Source organism: Phocoena sinus, chromosome 4, assembly GCF_008692025.1.
Source record: "Phocoena sinus isolate mPhoSin1 chromosome 4, mPhoSin1.pri, whole genome shotgun sequence".
Lineage (NCBI taxonomy): Eukaryota > Metazoa > Chordata > Mammalia > Artiodactyla > Phocoenidae > Phocoena > Phocoena sinus.
In genome coordinates, this window is record NC_045766.1 from 144,421,360 (window position 1) to 144,440,907 (window position 19,548).

General features: G+C 51.6%; 2 protein-coding genes across 2 annotated transcripts in view; both read right to left on the reverse strand.

Moving 5' to 3' along the window:
* TSPEAR (thrombospondin type laminin G domain and EAR repeats) overlaps positions 1 to 19,548 on the reverse strand; it is a 62,256-nt gene that overhangs the window by 25,253 nt on the left and 17,455 nt on the right. The window contains exon 2 of the mRNA XM_032631162.1: positions 14,979 to 15,199. Coding sequence (XP_032487053.1) covers positions 14,979 to 15,199 — 221 coding nt within the window. The remainder of the gene's footprint in view (positions 1 to 14,978; positions 15,200 to 19,548) is intronic.
* On the reverse strand, positions 2,040 to 8,899 carry LOC116753131 (keratin-associated protein 10-2-like). Its single transcript, XM_032630627.1, is given in 10 exon segments — positions 2,040 to 2,173; positions 2,212 to 2,248; positions 2,250 to 2,360; positions 7,159 to 7,230; positions 7,683 to 7,811; positions 7,814 to 7,923; positions 7,926 to 8,095; positions 8,097 to 8,121; positions 8,169 to 8,222; positions 8,827 to 8,899. Coding segments are annotated over 10 exon segments (915 nt in total).

Consider the following 19,548-nt stretch of genomic DNA (forward strand, 5'->3'; position numbering starts at 1 on the left):
GCAGGTGAAGGGGGCAGGTGAGGGGGCAGGTGAAGGGGGGCAGGTGGGGGGGGCAGGTGAAGGGGGCAGGTGAGGGCGGCAGGTGAACGAGGGCAGGTAGGGGGGGCAGGTGAGGGCGGCAGGTGAAGGGGGGCAGGTGAGGGCGGGTCTCTGGGCCGCAGCGCCTGAGACAGTAACCAGGGTCTGTGATGAAACCAAATGCACCACTCACACCCATGAGGACAGCTACTGTCAGTAAAACAGAAAATTGCTGAGGATGTGGAGAAATTGGAGCCCTTGTGCACTGCTGGGGGGGAAGGCAGCAATAAAATGGTGCAGCTGTTATAGGAAACAGTATGGAGGTTCCCCAAAAAATGAGTGTGGAATTACCATCTGACCTAGCAATTCCACTTCTGGGTGTGTGCCCAAAAGGACTGGCAGCAGCCTCCTGGAGAGGTATTTGCACACCCATGTTCACGCGAGCATCGCTCTCAATAGCTAAAATGTCGAGGCAGCCAGTGTCCATCGATGGAGAGATGGATAACTAAGATGCGGTCCATTCATGCAATGGGGTATTGCTCAGCCTTAAAAAGGAAGTTCTGACATCAGCGTGGATGAACCTTGAGGACCTGATGCTCAGTGACGTAAGCCAGTCACAAAAGGACGGGTAGTGTGCGATCCACTGATGTGAGGTCCCTGGGGGAGCCGATGCACAGGGGCCGAAGGTGGGCGGTGGGGCCGGGGCTGGGGGGCAGTCATGGGGAGCTGCTGTTTAATGCATGTAGAGTTTCCGTTTGGGGAAGATGAAAAGGTTCTGGAAAGGACGGTGCTGATGTCTGCACAACAGCCTGACTGCCCTTAATGCCGCTGAGCTGTGCGCTTAAAAAGGGTTAAAATGGGAAATTTCATGTTACGTGTATTTTACCACAATTTAACAAACCTCGCGCCACCCGCCATTGTCGCGATCTCCAAATGCCAGCAACCCCAGCTGCGCATCATTTTCCCGCTCGGGCCAGGGAAAGACCATATGTACTTGCCTGTACGTACTGCAGTTTAGAGTCTGTTCATTTCTAGCCTAACACGATGGAAAGTGTAAAGAAATGAAAGTGATTAAACCTGAATGCTAAGCAGATACATTAAATATAGAATACAGTTTTTTAGCAAGTCTCTGCCCATGTAAAACTATCAGTGAATTCCACGCAACTGTTACACTAAAGAAGTGGAAAAACTCCATGGTCCTCATGTTTAATTTAACACCTAATTTAGCAAAATCAATTTGCACAGCTTGGGTCACACGGCCTCTGGCCACTCTGGGCGCTGAGGGGACACGTGTGGCCCCTGCACTTATCTTCCATGTGAAGGGCGCCTTCCCGTGAGCCAAGTCTCAGGAAGTGCATGGGATGGGTGGAAATGACACAGTAGGACAAAATGCTCACAGTGGTGGCTGGGCCCGTGAGGCGGGTGGCTGGAAAGGACGGTGACGTCACAGCCAGGGCCTCCGGGTGGACAGACGTCTTTACTCCCCCACGTTCACGTCCCAGGACCCCGGAGCCTGAGCAGGCTCTGACCTGCCTCTTGGAGAGGGCAGGGGCCCCACCCAGAGGGGTCAGGCCACTGACCTTTGGGGTTCAGTCCCTCACCTCTAGGAATACTCCTGGCTGGAGGAGACCAGTGTCTGGTCAGAACCCTGTGTTTCCCCCCAGTGAAGGTGAGAGACAGGAATTGGATCATGTGATGAAGTAAGTTTATTAATCCGGGTGCCTGAGGAGGTGCTGACAGGACAGAAGTCGAAGCCAAGTGACACAGACAGAGGAACTGGGAGGGGGACGGGTGACCCAGAGGCAGGTGGAGGCACCTCCTGGGAGGCAGAAGCCAGGGGAGCAGCGAGGTCGGGGTTCCCGGGGCAGGATCAGAAGTCAGTCAGGCCAGGACAGTGGGGACGAAGGGGACCCTGTCCCGAGTGGGGGCAGCCGCCCAACCCAGGTCAGGAGTGAGGGAGGCTGGGAGGACCGAGTCATGGGGGGACCTGAGCCCGGCTGGCCCGGCGGGGACGTGCCCAGTCAGCAGCGGGACGTGCCCGAGGCGGGGACGCAGCAGGCAGGGCGGCAGAGCAGGGACACAGAGGAGGAGGGTCTGCGGCAGGACGAGGGGCAGGGGGTGGGCTGGCAGCACGTGGGGGCTGAGCAGGGGGGGCCTCACAGCACACGGGCTCGCAGCACGCAGGTGTGTAACAGACGGGCTTGCAGCAGACAGGTTTGCAACAGACAGGTGTGCAACACAGGCTTGCAGCAGATGGGCACACAGCAGGCCTGCTGGCGGGGGGAGCAGGTGCGGCAGGGGGGCTCCCACACTTGCCCTTCCTCCTTGGGGTTGAGAACTGGCTGCAGGAGCCCCTCGTTAGTGCTGGTGTAGTTTCTACAATAGTTTTCCCTCGTTAAACTTGTGCGTGTAAATATCCTGAGTTGCAGGATGTTTTCCCTTCGCTCCTTTGTTTGGCTCCAGAAAGTTATGGAAAATGTTGAGGCAGGGTTATGCTGAGTGTGGTTTAGAGGTGAACACCTCTCCAAATTGATGAATTCTGTTCCACCTCTCCTGTGTTTGGGGTCCTTTTAATATCAGTTTAACTTTTAAGCATTTTAAAATTTAAGTGTACCCTGCGTGCCGCCACTAGTGAGCTCGCGCGCCTAGAGCCCGTGCTCCGCAACAAGAGAAGCCACCGCAGTGAGAAGCCCACGTGCAGCAACGAAGAGTAGCCCCTGCTCGCCGCAACTAGAGAAAGCCCGCACGCAGCAACGAAGACCCAACGCAGCCAAAAAAAAAAGAAACTTAAGTGTAAAGTGACATTGGCACGTCTTATAAAATGCAAGTGGTTCAGAAGATTGGACCATAGCGTGGGTCTAGGGTCACGTTCCAGCAGGGCCTGGTGTGAGAACCAGGCTCTGCCAGCAGGAGGTGAAGGATGCCCAGAGCCCTGGCAGCCCAGCCTAGCGTGCCCAAGAGGAGCGTTAATGGGGCACGGTCGGACATGGACTCTGCAATGAAACTTTCTCAAGGAGCAGCGCTCACAGGTGTCTGAGTGAGTCTGGGGCCGTGAAAGGGACGCAGGACTGCAGGGTAAGTCGGGAGCCGTTTTCATCAACATTTCACCCAAACTCAAGTGCCTTTCTGCACAGGCTGTGCACCCCACACTCCTCGGCTGAGCAAATTGCCCTTCTTGGCCCGAGGTTGCCTCCCTCAGAGGTGATGCCCTGAAAGACTCAGAGAGAGGGAGAGGGTCTCCTGGAGACCCCACGTGTGAGCAGTGGAGACGTGCGGACCCCAGGTAACACCCAAACTTAAAGCCCAGGCAACAGTCAGTTTCCCTCGTGGATCAAGAAGATGTGGTCCTGGGGAGCCTGGAACAGAAAGTCAGCATGGGCTGACTCTGGTGAAGAGGTGGACGCCTGGAGCAGGGATGGTCACGACGGCCACAGCTGTGGGGTTAGACAGCACCGTCTGAGCACCTGTTCTAGGCCAGGCGGGGATCCTCCAAATCACAGAGATAAAAGATAAAACCCCAAATACGATGAGAGAAAATGTAATAAACGGACCGTGTGTTTCGCCGACACCAAACATGACAGTCCATTTGCTGGGGAGGGAGGAGGCACAGCTAGGATAAAACAGTAGAGACAAAACAGCATGAACCGCTCTGAGCTGAGTGCGCAAAGGTGTGTGTGTGTTTGGACTGGAAGGGCTTCATGAATTTCAAGAACCTCAGGTCTTTAGAGCCCACCCACCCTAGACATGTGTTGGCAGTTTTTAAATGAAGAGAATTAATAGCAGACCCTTCGCCGTGCAGGAAGAAACAGCACATAGCCTGGAAATGAACCCCCCCCCAGGGCTGACTCCGGACCCCTCTCCCACCAAACAGTGAAAGACACAGAGCTTCTGGGGGACCATCCGGGATTAAGGCTGATTTGATCTTTTTTCAAATTGTTACATCTTTCTCAAGTAAAGAGAACAGCGGTGTATTTTCATATAAGCAAGAGCTTAGAAAGTACTCCACTCACATTTCCCTCTTGAAAAGAACACTTAAAGAAATAAGACAAACGACCAAGTGATGAAGCAGACAGGAGCACCTGGGGGGTTGGGCTGGCGTCGGTGCAAAGAAGGGGAAACAAGTCGAAATAGCCAGTGAGATGGGTTGTGTGTGCAGAGTCTGATCCTTCGTAAGCAGTGACCCTGGTGAGGTCCTAACACTTTATTAATATCAGATGCTCTGTCTGTGTGAGAGCCACCTGGCTGCTGAGCCCTTGAAAAGTAGCCAGTACCACATGTTCGGTTTTTGGGGGTTTTTTGTTTTTTTTTTTTTTTTTTTTTTGGTACGCGGGCCTCTCACTGCTGTGGTCTCTCCCGTCGCGGAGCACAGACTCCGGACGCGCAGGCTCAGCAGCCACGGCTCACGGGCCCAGCCGCTCAGCGGCACGTGGGATCCTCCCGGACCGGGGCACGAACCCGCGTCCCCTGCATCGGCAGGCGGACTCCCAACCACTGCGCCACCAGGGAAGCCCGGTTTTTTGTTTTTTTAAGAGAAGAAATTGTTTTGTTCACTGTTGTATCTCTGGTGCCTAGAACAATTCTTAGTATTGATACACAGAAGGGCCCATTTTTATGAAAGAATAACAGAGCATCTCACCACAAGTCATGTTCCTAAGTAAAACAAAAATGTCCACAAACAAATGGATCTAAAACTTGCTGAGGGCTTCCCTGGTGGCGCAGTGGTTGAGAGTCCGCCTGCCGATGCAGGGGATACCGGTTCGTGCCCCGGTCCGGGAGGATCCCGCATGCCACGGAGTGGCTGGGCCCGTGAACCATGGCCGCTGAGCCTGCGAGTCCGGAGCCTGTGCTCCGCAATGGGAGAGGCCACAACAGTGAGAGGCCCGCATACCGCAAAAAAAAAAAAAAAAAATTGTAAAACTTGCTGAAAACCCGACATGTGGAAGCACAAGGAATGCAAAGTAGATTATTTTTCTATTCCCACTTTGCTCTATACAGGTAGGAATGAATTATTATACAATTTTTCAAGGTCCTAAACAACTCAATCAAAATTTACCTCAAAACTCATTTAATCAAAATTTACCATTTAATCAAAATAAAACTCATTTAAGTCATTTTTTTTTCAAATTTACTTTTCAGAACAGTTGGTCATAATCCCTGAATACAAATGCCTTGATCATTTGGAATATGCTACAAAGGCCGGCGGATGGGCTACAGAAGGAACAATGGGAAAATCAAGAGTCTGGACTGGCTCCTACTTGGAGCAGCAGTGATGAGTCAACCAATGATGACTGTATACAAATGGAGACAGGATTACTCTCAATTTGATCTTCAACTTGCTGGACGTGCACAACTGATTCTCTTCTTTCAATATAACTGATACCATAAGAATATGGCTACATTAACTTACTAAAAGCAACAAGGTACAAAGATAAAGGTATTAATCTCTGGAAGTATTTTGAAAACACTGATAAACACTAAATATTTAATACTAAAACACTGCAGGATCCCCTCAACAATCCCTACCCATTTTCCCAACTTTTAAAAAATTTTTGCATTATTTATTATTGATTGTCACCTCCCCCACCTAGAATGTAAACTCCGTTAGAGAAGAATTTTTCCTGCTGTGTTCAGCCTTCTATCCCCGGTGCCTGAAACAGTGCTTGGTACATAGAAGGTGCTCAATAAATATGTTAAATCAGGACTTCCCCGGTGGCACAGTGGTTAAGAATCCACCTGCCAATGCAGGGGACACGGGTTCAAGCCCTGGTCCAGGAAGATCCCACATGCCGCGGATCAACTAATCCGTGCACCACAACTACTGAGCCTGCGCTCCAGAGCCCGCGAGCCACAACTACTGAAGCCCACGCACCTAGAGCCCTTGCTCCGCAACAAGAGAAGCCACCGCAATGAGAAGCCCGCGCACTGCAAAGAAGAGTAGCCCCCGCTCGCTGCAACTAGAGAAAGCCCGGGCGCAGCAACAAAGACTCAGAGCAGCCAAAAATAAATAAATAAATTTATTTAAAAAAAATATGTTAAATCATTAAACAGGAATGTTAAGTGGGCTTTTAAATTTTAACTAAGATTGAACAAAATGCCTAGACCTCTCTTTTCCTTCCAAAAATCACTTTAGAAAAATATTGAACAAATAGTGAATCTATAAGCATTTTAAAAGCAGCTTTTAGTAACACGTATTGAAATGGTAACTTTTTGGATATATTGGGTTAAATAAAATATGTTAAATTAATTTCACCTGTTTCTTTTTTCACTTTTAAATGTAGCTATTATAATAGTTTACATTTGAGGTCCCCAGCCAAGGCCCTTCTCGCTGGGGAACACCCGTGTCCTCCAGGTGATTGCCTGCCCAGCACCGTCCCTGCAGGGCCAGGGTGACTCCCTCCTCCCTGTATTTCCCAAGAGGGCAACCTGCCTTAATATTTGAATTCCTGAGGGGATCACCCAGTGAACACCTGCCACTTCCAAATATCCCTCCTCCCCCTTGGCTGTTGGTCCCTGTGATGGTGAGTTTCATGTGTCAACTTGACCAGGTCGTGGTGCCCAGTTGTTTGGATAAACATGTCTGGATTTCATGACAAACTTATTTCTTAGGTGAGAGCAACATTGAAATCAGTGGACTCTGAGGAAAGCAGATTGCCCTCCAAAACATGGGTGGGCCTCACCCAATCAGTTGAAGGCCTTAAGAAAAGACTGAGGTCCCCAGAGGAGGAAGAGACTCCACCAGCAGACCATCTCTACACTCGAGCTGCAACACCAGCTCTTCTCTGGGAAGCCCGCCCTGCAGACTTTGGACTTGCCAGTCTCCACAATCACGTGAGACAGCTCCTCAAAATAAACGTCTCTGCATACGTACACACACGTCTCATTGGTTGTTTCTCTGGAGAACCCTGACTAACACAGGCTCCGTCGTCACCGCACATGGCTCTCTCCCTCCTGGCCTCTTCACACAGACAGAAGCACTCACCCTCGTGCCCGGGGCACTGGAGAGCAGCTGGCCCCAGCCTGTCTGAAGCTGTTTCTGGAGTGGGCTTTATGCCTTCAAGGCAGATGCTTTATTAAACGGAGTGTCCCTTGTCTCTAGTAAAGCTCCAAGTCCCCAGTGTGTGAGACCCAGGGCCTGGTTACCTGCCCGCTGCCGTCCTTCACTGGTGGAGGCTGCAGGGGTCTCCAGGTGAGCAGGAATCTCTGGGCTGGAGGCTGCAGGGGAACTGCTAGCACAGGACGCCCAGGCAGAGCGCGGGAGGGCCTGTCTGGCCCTGCCCAATGGTCCTACTGCCCTGGACGCAGCTCAAGGCCACACTCCACATCAAAGCTCTTCCCTAGGGTTTGCACAGATATGCACTCAGGGTCTTGGAGAGGGCCTGACAATGACTTTATTTGTTAACAGACTGGCCCCTCACATAGAGCAGAAGAAAATCCACGATCTGACAAGGATGGAGAGGAGGACGCTGCTGAGACTTAGGGTCTAGAGGAAGCCAGGAGCCAGTCCAGGGAGCCAGCTGGGCAGTGAGAACTCAGCCCAGGCTGTGGAAGTGGGTGGTTCTGGGGCAGAAGAAGATCCCAGACTGGGCTCAAGGCTGCAGAGATTTCAGATGGAATTCAGGGTTGGCCCTAGGAGTAGCTGGCAATGTGCCCAGTCAGCAGCAGACTGAGGCAGGGATGCAGCAGGCAGGGCGGGAGCACGCGGGACGGCAGAGCAGGGATGCGGAGGAGGAGGGTCTGCGGCAGGACGAGGGGCAGGGGGTGGGCTGGCAGCACGAGGGGGCTGAGCAGGGGGGGCCTCACAGCACACGGGCTCGCAGCACGCAGGTGTGTAACAGACAGGCTCGCAGCAAACAGGTGTGCGGCAGACGGGCACACGGCAGGCCTGCTGGCAGGGGGAGCAGGTGCGGCGGGGGGCTGGCAGCTAGACTGCCGGTGGCACGAGGCCATGCAGGGGCCGGTGCAGGCTGGTTGGCAGCAGGGGCTGGGCACGCAGCTCACCGGGGCGCAGACGAGGGTCAGGCAGGGGGCCGGGGTGCAGCCGCTGGGGGCGCGGCGGGGGGGCTCGCAGCAGCTCTCGGCAGTCGTCCACCTGCCAGGAGGAGCCGGTGCAGGAGTCACAGGGACCAGGCAGGCAGAGCGGCTGCCGTAGCTCAGGGCGCTGGAGCAGACGGACAGGGTGGACGTGGCCGTGGTGGGGGCGGTGGCTGGAGGAGGGTGAGAGTGTGTGTGTGTGTGTGTGTGTGTGTGTGTGTGTGTGAGGTGCTCAGGGCTGCCCAGCTCTATAGCCGTCCTGTGTTGTGGGTTGGCACGGCAGCAGCTTGGTGAGGTCTTTCCTTCCTTGTTTAGTGTCCTGCTCTGTTTTGGCAGCACTGGTCACTGTCTGTAGATGCCTTTGGCTGGTGAGGCTCCTGAGTGGGGGTGGGGCTGTCCTGACCTGTGTCTGTCTCCAGAGGATAGACGGTAGGAATCTTTTTGATGTTTTTGCAGGGACAGTAGCAGTCAGGTGACTCTCGTTAGTGACAGCCCTGTGCTCCACTGGGGGCAGGGGCTGCTCTTGTAAACAAAACTCCTGTTCCAAAGGAAGGGACAAGCAGGAACAATCCCAGAATCTGGGATTTGAGGCGAGGGAAGTGTTTTCAGGTGTGGACAGGTCTGGCCACGCCCCACTGGCCTGGCCACAGGGTGGGATGCACTTGGTGAGCAGACGCTGCTGATGGTGGGGGGAGGTGAGGGGGCCTGTGTCCACTAGGAGTGAGCCCTGGGGCAGGTGTGAGGACAGGTGTCCCCCTGGGGCAGAGACTGGCTCACAGAGAGGGGCAGGGATGCAGACGCAGGCTAGCGCAGAGAGAATGACCGTGGGGGCAAATGCCTTTCGCTTCATTGCGGCTTGAACGTCTATAGAACCTCCCCTGATAGAGTCTTAATGCTCACACCTTCCACTATCCTACAATATCAGGGGGCTCCAGACAACATCAGGGGTTCCTACAGCCCCTGGGTGCAAATTAGGACAGGATCTCCTCCCTCAAGCACTCCCCCTCACAGGCAGAAGGATGTGGTGGCTGTGACCTGACCCTCTGTTGTCAGTTCCTGGAGTCTCTGTCATAATAAACGTTCAGTAGCAGAGCCTTGTTGCCCATGGAGCCTTGTCCACAGACACCTGCACCGTGTGTAGCAGCCCGTGCCCCAGTGCTCGGTCTACACCTGGGACCTAGTGACATCTGGCCATGGTCCCTCGTGTCCTCACTCTTCAGCCACTGTAGTCTGCCAAGTCTCTGAGGGGCAAGGGCGGGGCCCTTGGTGATGTGCTCGGCAGCAGGCCTCTGCAGGAGTAGCCAGGGCTCCATCAGGGACTTGGGGGTCAGTGGGCTTCAGGGTGAGGCTGATGGGTGGGGCTGGGGACTCTGCTGGAGGACCACGTGGCAGTCAGACTGCAATGGAGAGATACTACCTCAACGAAATAATAGCTTAAAACTGTCAAAGTGAAAAACTCTAATCTACACATCCAGGAAGCTTGATGAACACAAAATCTTTTCAACACAAAAGATTCACAAACAGACATGTCATACTAAATATGCTAAAAGTCAAAGACAAGGAGGAAATCTCAAAAGCAGCAGGAGAAAAATGCTGAGTCACTCACAAGGGAAGCCCAGTAAGATTAACGGCTGACTTTCCATCAGAAACCGTGGAGACCAGAGGCAGTGGGACCATGTACTCAAAATGCTCAAAGTAAAAACTGTCAATCAAGAATCCTATATGCAAAGAAAGCTATTTTTCAAAATGGAGGAAAAATATATTCTCAGATAAATAAAAACTGAGAGGATCTGATATTAGCAGACTCATCTTATTAGACATACTAAATGGAGTTCTTTAGGCTAAAAGCAAGTAACCCCAGACAGAAATTCCAACCCACGGGGAAAAAAAAGATGCCAGTAAAGTTAATTATGTAATTAGAAAAGACAATACAAATGCATATTTTTTTCTTGTTTCTTCTCTTACTTGAGTTAACACAATTTATAAAACAATATATATATAAAGCATATTGTATAAAACAATATGTATACAATGTATTTTGGGGCCTATAGTCTAGAAATGCAATATATTTGACAACATCAGCCCAAAGGAGGTACATGGGAGCAAAACTGTACTGGGTTAAGGAAATTACAGCAGATGAGAACTCAGATCACAGGAAAAAGTGAAGAGAACCAGAAATGATAAAAAGGCTAGGATAACAAAAGCTTTGCGTTCCTTTCTTCTCTAAGCTTCTTAAAAGTATACTAAGTAATAATTATAACAATATATTCTTGGAATTTTAAGATGAAATATTATAACAGGAAGGACAAAAAAGACAGGAAGGAATAGAGTTACATATAAAAATGAGCAGTGTTTTTATATATAACTGGAATTGAGTTGGTATAAATTGGAAGTTGATTCTGATAAGTTAACATAAGTACATGATAGACCCTAGAGCAAAGGGAAACTTAAAAATATATGATGAAAAAAATCATTAAAGAAATAAAATTGCTACATTGGAAAGTATTTACTAAAAGCAAAAGAAAGCAGTAGAAAAGGACTAAAGAAACACAATTACAAGAAAGACATGAGAAATAGGAAACAAAAAAGTGAAATAGCAGACATCAATCCAACCACAGTTGATGCTCATTATTGTTATAGAAAGTCACTGCGAACACTGGATTAGCAAGTACTCAACCATTGCTTCTAGGGGAAATAAAGATGTAGGTTCCTGTGAGCCTCTAGCCTCATTTTCATCAACTAATCAATACATAACCTTGTGTTATGTGTGTCTTGGAAAAATGCACTGAGTTTTCCTTTACTCTCATGAAGACTGCTTCTGACACCAGATGTGTGGGTCTTCGCCCACCCCGACAAGTTCTCTGACACCATATGAGTGCCCTACAAGTCAGCTCAGTTCTGACCCTAACCAGAGTCAACACAGACCCCACAGGTTAGGTTTCAGTTGTACAATACCGCCCCCGGCTTCAGATGCCAATTACAAGTAGCAGGCGCCCGGGTGACCCACAACGTCTGTCTGACTTGGCTACAGATTGGAGGTTCCCATGACTCCTTGAATAAGTTGCTAGAGCAGAACCCAGAAAAACAGTTTACTTATTATTGCTGATTTTTTACAAAGGATATTTTAAAGGATGCAGACCAACAGCCACATGAAGATACATAGGGTGAGTTCTGGAAGGGTTCTGAGTGCAGGAGCTTCTGTTTCCATGGAGTTGGGGTGTATCACCCTCCTGGCATGTGGACGTGTTCAACAACCCAGGCGTTCTCCAAGCCCTGTACTTTGGGGATTTTTATGGAGGCTTCATCTTGTAGGCATTGATTAACTCAATTTCTAGCCCCTCTCCCCTTTCTGGAGAATAGGAGGTGGGGCTGAAAGTACCAAGCTACTAATCAAGGCTTGGTCTTTCTGGTGACCCTCTCCCATCCAGGAGCCCACCAAGGGTTGCCTTATTAGAATAAAAGACAACTCCTATCCCAGGAAATTCCAAGGGATTAGGAGATCTGTGTCAGAAATGAGGGTCAAATACCAGATATTAGCCAGGGTTAGATAGATAATAGATATGGTATTATTTCACAATGTATGTTTAATATTTATTGTTGATTCATTAGCACTGAACTCACTTCCAACAGCAGCATAATTCATGCCTGAATGGCACTTATCTGATGCACGTATTTTCTTCCTAATGCACATCACAGCCTTCTTGCACTTAGGAACACTAGACAGCACTTCAGCACTATGTTTGGGAGCCATTTCAAGCAGCAAGGTCACCAGTGAAAAGCACAAAAATGTGAAGAACGTAGCTCTAAATGACAGCAAAAGGGCACTTGTTTACAGTATGAGCTGAAGCAAGAAGGCAGAGCATTGCCTTGTCATCCTCAGCTGGGAACATGCATGTTGTTCCCATGACATCAAATGTTTTGCAGCTCTATGCATGTCCATGAATGACTTTGGAAGTGCCAAAAGTATTGATTTGGGGGTTACAAATCAATTTTAGAAAGTAGGTGAATTTGCACATACAAAGTCTGTGAATAATGAGGATCAACTATATGTCAGTAATAACATAAAAGCAAATAATGCAATCAAAAGTCAGAGATTGTTAGACTGCATAAACAAACACGATTCAACTATATGCTCTCTGCATGAGACATACTTTAGATTCAAAGACAGAAATAGATTGACAGTAAAAGGATAGAAAAAGATATACAAACCGAAACCACAAGGAAATATTAATATTTTACTAATATCAGATAAAATAGACTTTAAACAAAAATTGTTAACTACAGACAGGCATTTTATAATAATAAAAAGTCAATCCATCAGGAATATATAACAATTATAAACATACATGCAAATAATAACAGAGCTTCAAAATACATAAAGTTAAAACTGACAGAAATGAAGGGAAAAATAGACAGTTCAACAATATTAGTTTAAAACTGTAAAATACCAATTTCAACAATGTATAGAACAACTAGAGAGAAGATCAAAATGGAAACATCAGACTTGAACAGCACAATAAGCCAACAAGTCCTAACAGACATCTGTAGAACGCCCTACCCAACAGCAGCAGAATATACATTCTACAGAAACACACATGGAACATTCTCTAGGGGAGAACATATGCTAGGACAGACAACAAACCTCAATAAGTTAAAAAGGACAGAAATAACACAAAGTATGTTTTCTGACCATAATGGAGTGAAATTAGAAATTAATAATTGAAGAAAGTGGGACGTTCATGAATATGTGGAAACTAAACAATACACACCTAAATAACCAAAGGGTCAAAGAAGAAAGCAAAAAGGAAATAATAAAATACTTTAAGATGAGTGAAAGCAAAGATCAAAATACCAAAACTTATGGGATGCAGCTAAAGCACTTCTTAGAGGGAAATTTATAGCTGTAAGTACCTATATTAAGAAAGAAGAAAGATCTCAAATCAAACCTAACCTTCCACTTTAATTAATGGATCAAAGACCTAAATATAAGAGCTAATTCTATAAAGCTCTTGGAAGAAAACTTTGGGATAAATCTTTATGACCTCAGATTTGGCATTGGATTCTAAGATATGGCACTAAAAGTATAAGCAAGAAAAGAAAACATAGGTAAATATGACTTCATCAAAATTACAAAGTTTTGTGCTTCAAAGGACACCATCAAGAAAGTGAAAAGACAACCCATATAATGGGAGAAAATATTTGAAAATCCTATATATGATAGGGCACTTATATCTAGAATACATAAGGAACTCATAACACAACAATTAAAAAGGCAAATAATCCAATTAAAAACTAGGCAGAGGACTTGATTAAACATTTCTCCAAAGAAGAGACATAAGTGGCCAATACACACATGAAATGAAAAAATACACAGCATCATTATTCATCAGGGAAATGCAAATCAAAGCCACAATGAAATACTGCTTCAGGCCCACATGGGTCGCTAGAATCGAGAAGTCAGATAATAACAAGTGTTGGTGAGGCTGTGGAGAAGTTGCAACCCTCATCCAGTGCTGGCGGGAATATCGGATGGTGCAGCTACCTCGGGGAAACAGTCTGGCAGTTTCTAAAACGTTAATCATAAAGTTACCCTAAGACTCAGCAATTCCACTCCTAAGTATATACCCAAGAGAAATGAAAACACATGCCCCTACAAAAATGTGTACGTGAATGTTTATAGCAGCATTATTCATAATAAGCAAAAGGCAGAAACAAGCCAAATGTCCATCAACGATGAATGGGGTGATCAAAATGTGCTATATACACACAGTAAAATATGACGTGGCCATGAAAAGGAATGAAGCGCTGATACACGCTACATCACGGGTGAACCTTGAACACGTACTACGTAAGCTAGTTACAAAGATCATATATTACAGTATATGATTCCGTTTATATGAAATGTCCACAGCAGGCAAACCCGCAGATCCAGAAAGTCAATGAGCTGCCGCTTAGTGCTGGGGGTAGGGAGCGGGGTCGTGGGGGACGGGGAGCCAGAGGGCTCGGGGCTTCTCTCCGAGGCGATGAGCATGAGTTACGACGTGCTGTGGTGAGGGCTGCACCGAGCCGCTGACTGCACCGTACGCCACCGAATCGCGCACCTCAAACGTGTGAGTCATATCTCAAAGAGCCTGTTAGAAAGTTACTGAGCATGACAGTAAATAAAGAGATGGAGTTGACGGCGAGCCAGTCCCCCGGGGGACCCACAGGTTGGAGGCTTGTTCAAGAAAGCAGCTGACAAGCCAGACTTTCACCTGAGAACTGGAATTCACATTAAAAACAGGAGGAAAATGGAAATCACAGAACTGAACATGCAATGGCTGCAGCTGAAAGCCCAGCAGCTGTGGGTTTGAGAGCAGATTGTACAGAACGACGAGCCCCCGGGGGTATCAGGATGGAATCACAGTCGACAGAAAACCAGCTGGGAGAACCTTGGCTGTGAGAGAATCGGGGATGCTGACTCGGAATGGGAAGGATTGGTCACACGCCCAGGAAGTGCCTTGTGCTGGACCCTGGGGAAACCTCCAGGGGCGCTTCCACCCTAGCCGGGGACGGTGGGAATGTTAGCTGGATCTGCGGAGGATGGGACTGCAAGTCACAGGTAAACAGACCCCCAAAGAGTATGTTTTTGTTATTTTGTTTACATTTCCTGCTAAAGGATGTCAAACTAAAAACTCCGAGCCTTATCCCTAGCCTTTGACAGCTTAGCACACCAGAAAATTATAATTGCTGTACAGACTCCTAACAAATGGTCACACAGGCTCTGCCTGCATACTCACAGTGATGGGGACCTCACTACCTATCACGGCCGGCCACTCTTGACCTCTTGACCGGATCAGTCGTGCCCTTCACACGCTCTGGCATTGAGAACGTGCAAAGGTACGGGAAGGGGGGGTCATTCTACAGGAAGAGTGGGAAGTGTCACTGACCTTAGCGGGGAGACTGGGAACTTTCAAGGTTACGACGATGGAAAATTCTTCCGGGAAGAGGTCGCATCTGAAGAAAATCCTTGACGCAGGAAAGCTCAGGTCGTGTGGGGCAGCAGCTGAGAGCTGAAGTCCTCGCGCACCTTGGACCTGTGTCACCGTGACCCCGACCGCAGTGCCATCAGGAGGGACCGCCTCTGCCAGGATGTCCAGGGGCCGCAGGTCTGTGTCAAGGAATCACACGCGGGTTATGCCAGGGCGTTTACGGGGGCGCCCAGGTGTGGGTGTCCGGGCTCTGGTCTCAGTGTCCTACAGGGTCCTCGAAAGAGCCCTGTGAGCAGGGCGCCACGATTATCCCGTGTGGACTGAGAATGTCTCCTGACACATCAGAAAACAAAGGATGTTTCAGCCATCAAGCCATCACATTACAGCCGCCCCCGACATGCACCCTGAGGAGACTCAGGACGGGAAAACACGGGATGCTGGCCCCAGGTAGCTGAGGTGCACATCAAAGGAATGATTTCAGGGCTTCCCTGGTGGCGCAGTGGTCGAGAGCCCGCCTGCCGATGCAGGGGACACGGGTTCGTGCCCCGGTCCGGGAAGATCCCACATGCCGCGGAGCGGCTGGGCCCGTGAGCCATGGCCGCTGAGCCTGCACGTCCGGAGCCTGTGCTCCGCAACAGGAGAGGCCACAACACTGAGAGGCCTGCCTATCGCAAAAAAAAAAAAAAAAAAAAAAAAAAAAGGTAAAAAGTAGTAAGTCGGGCTTCCCTGGTGGCGCAGTGGTTGAGAGTCCGCCTGCCGATGCAGGGGACACGGGTTCGTGCCCCGGTCCGGGAAGATCCCACGTGCCGCGGAGCGGCTGGGCCCGTGAGCCACGGCCGCTGAGCCTGCGCGTCCGGAGCCTGTGCTCCGCAACGGGAGAGGCCGCAGCAGTGAGAGGCCCGCGTACCGAAAAAGAAAAACAAAGAAATGATTTCAGTGAGCCCGGACTCTTGCATCTTCCCATACACAGAAACGCACTGAATTCCTTAACTTGAGATGTCGGGTTTTCTTTAATTAACAGCATTCTTTTGATGGTCTGACTACCTGGTTTTCTTACAAAACTCCTCTGTATCCTGGCTCCGCCCTGACCTCGGAGCCGTCCCTCAGAGCCATCTGAGATGCTGTGTCCTGGTTAAGTCCTCAGTTTTGTCCGCTGAATAAACCACAACTCTTAACTTTTAGGTTGTGCATTTTTTTCAGTCGACGCCCGTCTATCCAGTGAGAAAGCGGAGGCACCGAGGGTTCACGGCCACCCGGGTCTACCGTGACCTCTCCTTCCCACCCTTCCACCCCGTCCCCCTGGGTTTTGCTGCCATTTTCAAGTCAACCACCAGGCGCTGTGCTGGGTGTGCTGGGGCACAAGGAAGCCCCCACCCGGCCCCGGGGAGCCCGTGGTCCCTGGGAGACAGGCTCGCGCACGGGAAGCCTCCAGGGTCTGAGACAAGGCAGGCACGGCATCCCCGAGCCCCCAGCTCAGCCGTCTGTGACACGGTCCCAGTGGTGCCATCGGAGGGCAGGGCCCCGGACAGGACCTGGACGCCGCCCTGGCCTGGGCACTGCATTCCCCACACGTTGTAGAGGAGCAGACAGGCTCCTGCTCCACAGTTCAAGGTCATCAGAAACAAAACTCACCTGAGCCCAGATGATAGGAGAGGAGAGCGGGGAGCGCAGGGAGCACCTGTGACTAGAGGTGGGGTTCCAGACGGCCCACCCGGCCCCGCAGTGGAGGGAAGTGCTGGCTCAGAGCAGAGCCCATGGCTGCCCCTTGGACCCTTCCAGACTCGGCCAGCATGTGTCAGGCCGTGGCCTGGGACAAATGACAGGCACGTGCGAATGAAACAGCCGTTCCCCAGAGCCGTCTCCCTCGGGGTCTGGCGGTCCTGCTAAGGGGTCTGAGCCTGACACAGGGGTGCTGGCCCTGGAGCCAGTGGTCAGTGCACCACGGGGATCGGTCAGCAAGTCAGCGGGGCTGCGGCCATGAGAGCAGAGGACGCCCCCTCTGCACTCCCCCCGCACTCGGGCCTGGCCCCCACCCTTGCCGGGGCTCCCCCTTCCCCCGTCCAGGGACTCACAGCGGCCAGAGGGCGACCAGCGCAGCACTGAGGGGAGAACGCGGGGGGAGCAGGGGGCGTCACAGACGGGGGCAGATGAAGTGGAAGACAGGAGCTCGTTTTCTCCATTAAGTCCAGGGAATTTAGGAAACAAGAGGTCTCTCCGAACCAGTTCAGAGGAAAGACACCGAGCTCAAAGAAGAGAGGAGGAGAAAGCAATTCAAAGTGAGAGCATGAAACCTGGAAGGAGAGGTCAGTAACGAGAGGGGCCAGAGCAACACACTGCGGGGGAAAGGGCGAGAGGACAGGGGACTCATATCCAGGACACCGGGGATTCTTACCAACACGGGAAAGAGGACGCGCTGTGCAAACAAGGAACGGGGCTCCTGAACCCAGACCACACTCGCTGCCCCGCCCCAGCGCCCAACATGGTACAGAGTCTGGGGCCATCAAGTGGGGCACAGCCAGGGACGCTGACATCCTCCTGCAAGGGGCATCCTCAAGTGCCCGGAAGCACCCACGGGGTGTGGACACGCCCGAGGGTGCGGGGACCAAGGGCAGGCTGGACGGCGGTGGGCGGCCCGGCCGCGTGCAGACCTGGACTCCGGCCCGAGGCTCATGCCAGCCCTGGGAGGGGGGGGGGGGCGGACAGCGAGACTGAGGGATGTGGCGGCCTGAGCAGTGTCTGGGAGGACGGGCGTGTGAGGCCCTCTGGGGGATGTGGTGAGGGAGGGTCGGCAGCTGCTCTGTGACGGGAGGGCAGGGCACTGTTGTCATTTACGCCACTGAAAGCGAGAAGCGGCCTGGGAGGAAAGAGCATCGTTCCTGGGAAAGCACCTGTGTGTAAACAAAGGCGCTCGCAGCTTGGCGCTCTGATGTACTCCAACATCAAGGGCGGCGGTCACCCCGAGGCCGCTGTGTGTGTCGGGGACGGGGTCCCAGAGAGACGCCAGGGAGGAGTCTGGCATCTCAGAGGGGTGGAGGGGTGCCCGTGTCCTGGGGGACGGACCCAGGCCGGGGGTCAGATTCCACATCCTATGTGGTCGTGCCTGGCTGGAGTCCCTGGGGAGCACGGGCTCTAAGTAAACACTGTGTGTCCTAAAGTCACCCACAAACTGAGAGACACGGGGTACGTGGGCCCTGTCTGGCAGTGGCCCGCCGTCGCGGTTTTAGCCGTGGCCCCACCAGCGTCCGGCCCTTCAGGAAATGTGGGCCCTCCACCAGGCAGGCCGCTCGGCTTCCAGGACATGCCTCAGCCCGGCCGAGCCCCAGGCACCGGCAACTGGGGGGACCCAAACTCGGCTAATCTCAGTGCGGGTCTCTCCCTCCACTGTTTAACTGAAACAGCCTCCTCCTCGTCCCCCCGCGTCCCCCAGAACCCATGCAGGCCCGAGCGGCCTGTGGCCTGGCAGGTACTCATCCACACGGGCTCTCTCCACCTGAGCCTGGTCCACACGCCCACACACCTGCCGAGGGTTCTCCAGGTTGACAGAGACAGTGCGTTCGTGCCTTCCCAGGAAAGCCCCGCTGGTTGCAGGAACGAGTGAGTGACCGAGTTCACAAAGGTCAGTGCCGCCTCGGGACGTCCAGATGCCTAAGCGATAGACTCCAGCAAGTTAACCGATGGGACATGTACACTGGCACCTGCTGGACTCATGCTGACGGGCTGGACAGACAGACAGACAATGGCCGAGCCACAGACACCTGACCTATAACCTTGGCAGCTGCTGCCCGGAATGCCCAGAATGTGGCCGGTGACCAGCAGCTTCCCTAACTTTTGTCCCCACGTCCAGTTCAGGGCCCCACGGAGAAAACCGGATCTGCTCCCCAACCAGGCACATGGGGCGCAGCTGCTGGTCCAGCCCCAGCTTCCCTCGCCGACAGCCTCCATCAGGCCGCACCCGGGCCTTCCACTCTCCACTCTAAGCTGTGCCTGCCTGAGCCCCTGCCAAGCCCAGGTGACACTGGTGGGCCCCTGTCAGAGCCGGTGGGATAAACAGCCGGGCTTGGCCTCATTTGCATGGTCTTCGTCTGTTCCACAAAGCCTTCTTGAAATGCCAGTTTCCAGAATAAATCGTCGTTGCCCTGTGGTGCCTATAATTTAGCAGAGAGACTGTGGCGGCCACAGAGAGATGAACTCAAAGCTGGCTACCAGTAGGGCCCTGACCTAGACCTCAGCATCGTAAGATCTGGCCCACAACTGACTCGCTGCACCTCTCCAAGCCTCAGTTTCCTCATCTGTAAAATGGGAGGGTGGCGACTGTCCGTGTCAGGGGCTCAGCTAAGCTGGAGAAAGAGCTGAGCCACCAGGTGTCGTAGGAGCCGATCACAGCAACAGGCAAAGCGGGAAGAGAGTGAAGACTTTAACCCTGTACTGCGACAGTGTCACCAAGACCCCCCCACCCCCCGGAAGGGCACCAATGGGTGTGCCAGGGAGCCCAGGACAAAAGCCACCTGCAGTCTGATGAGCCCTGGGG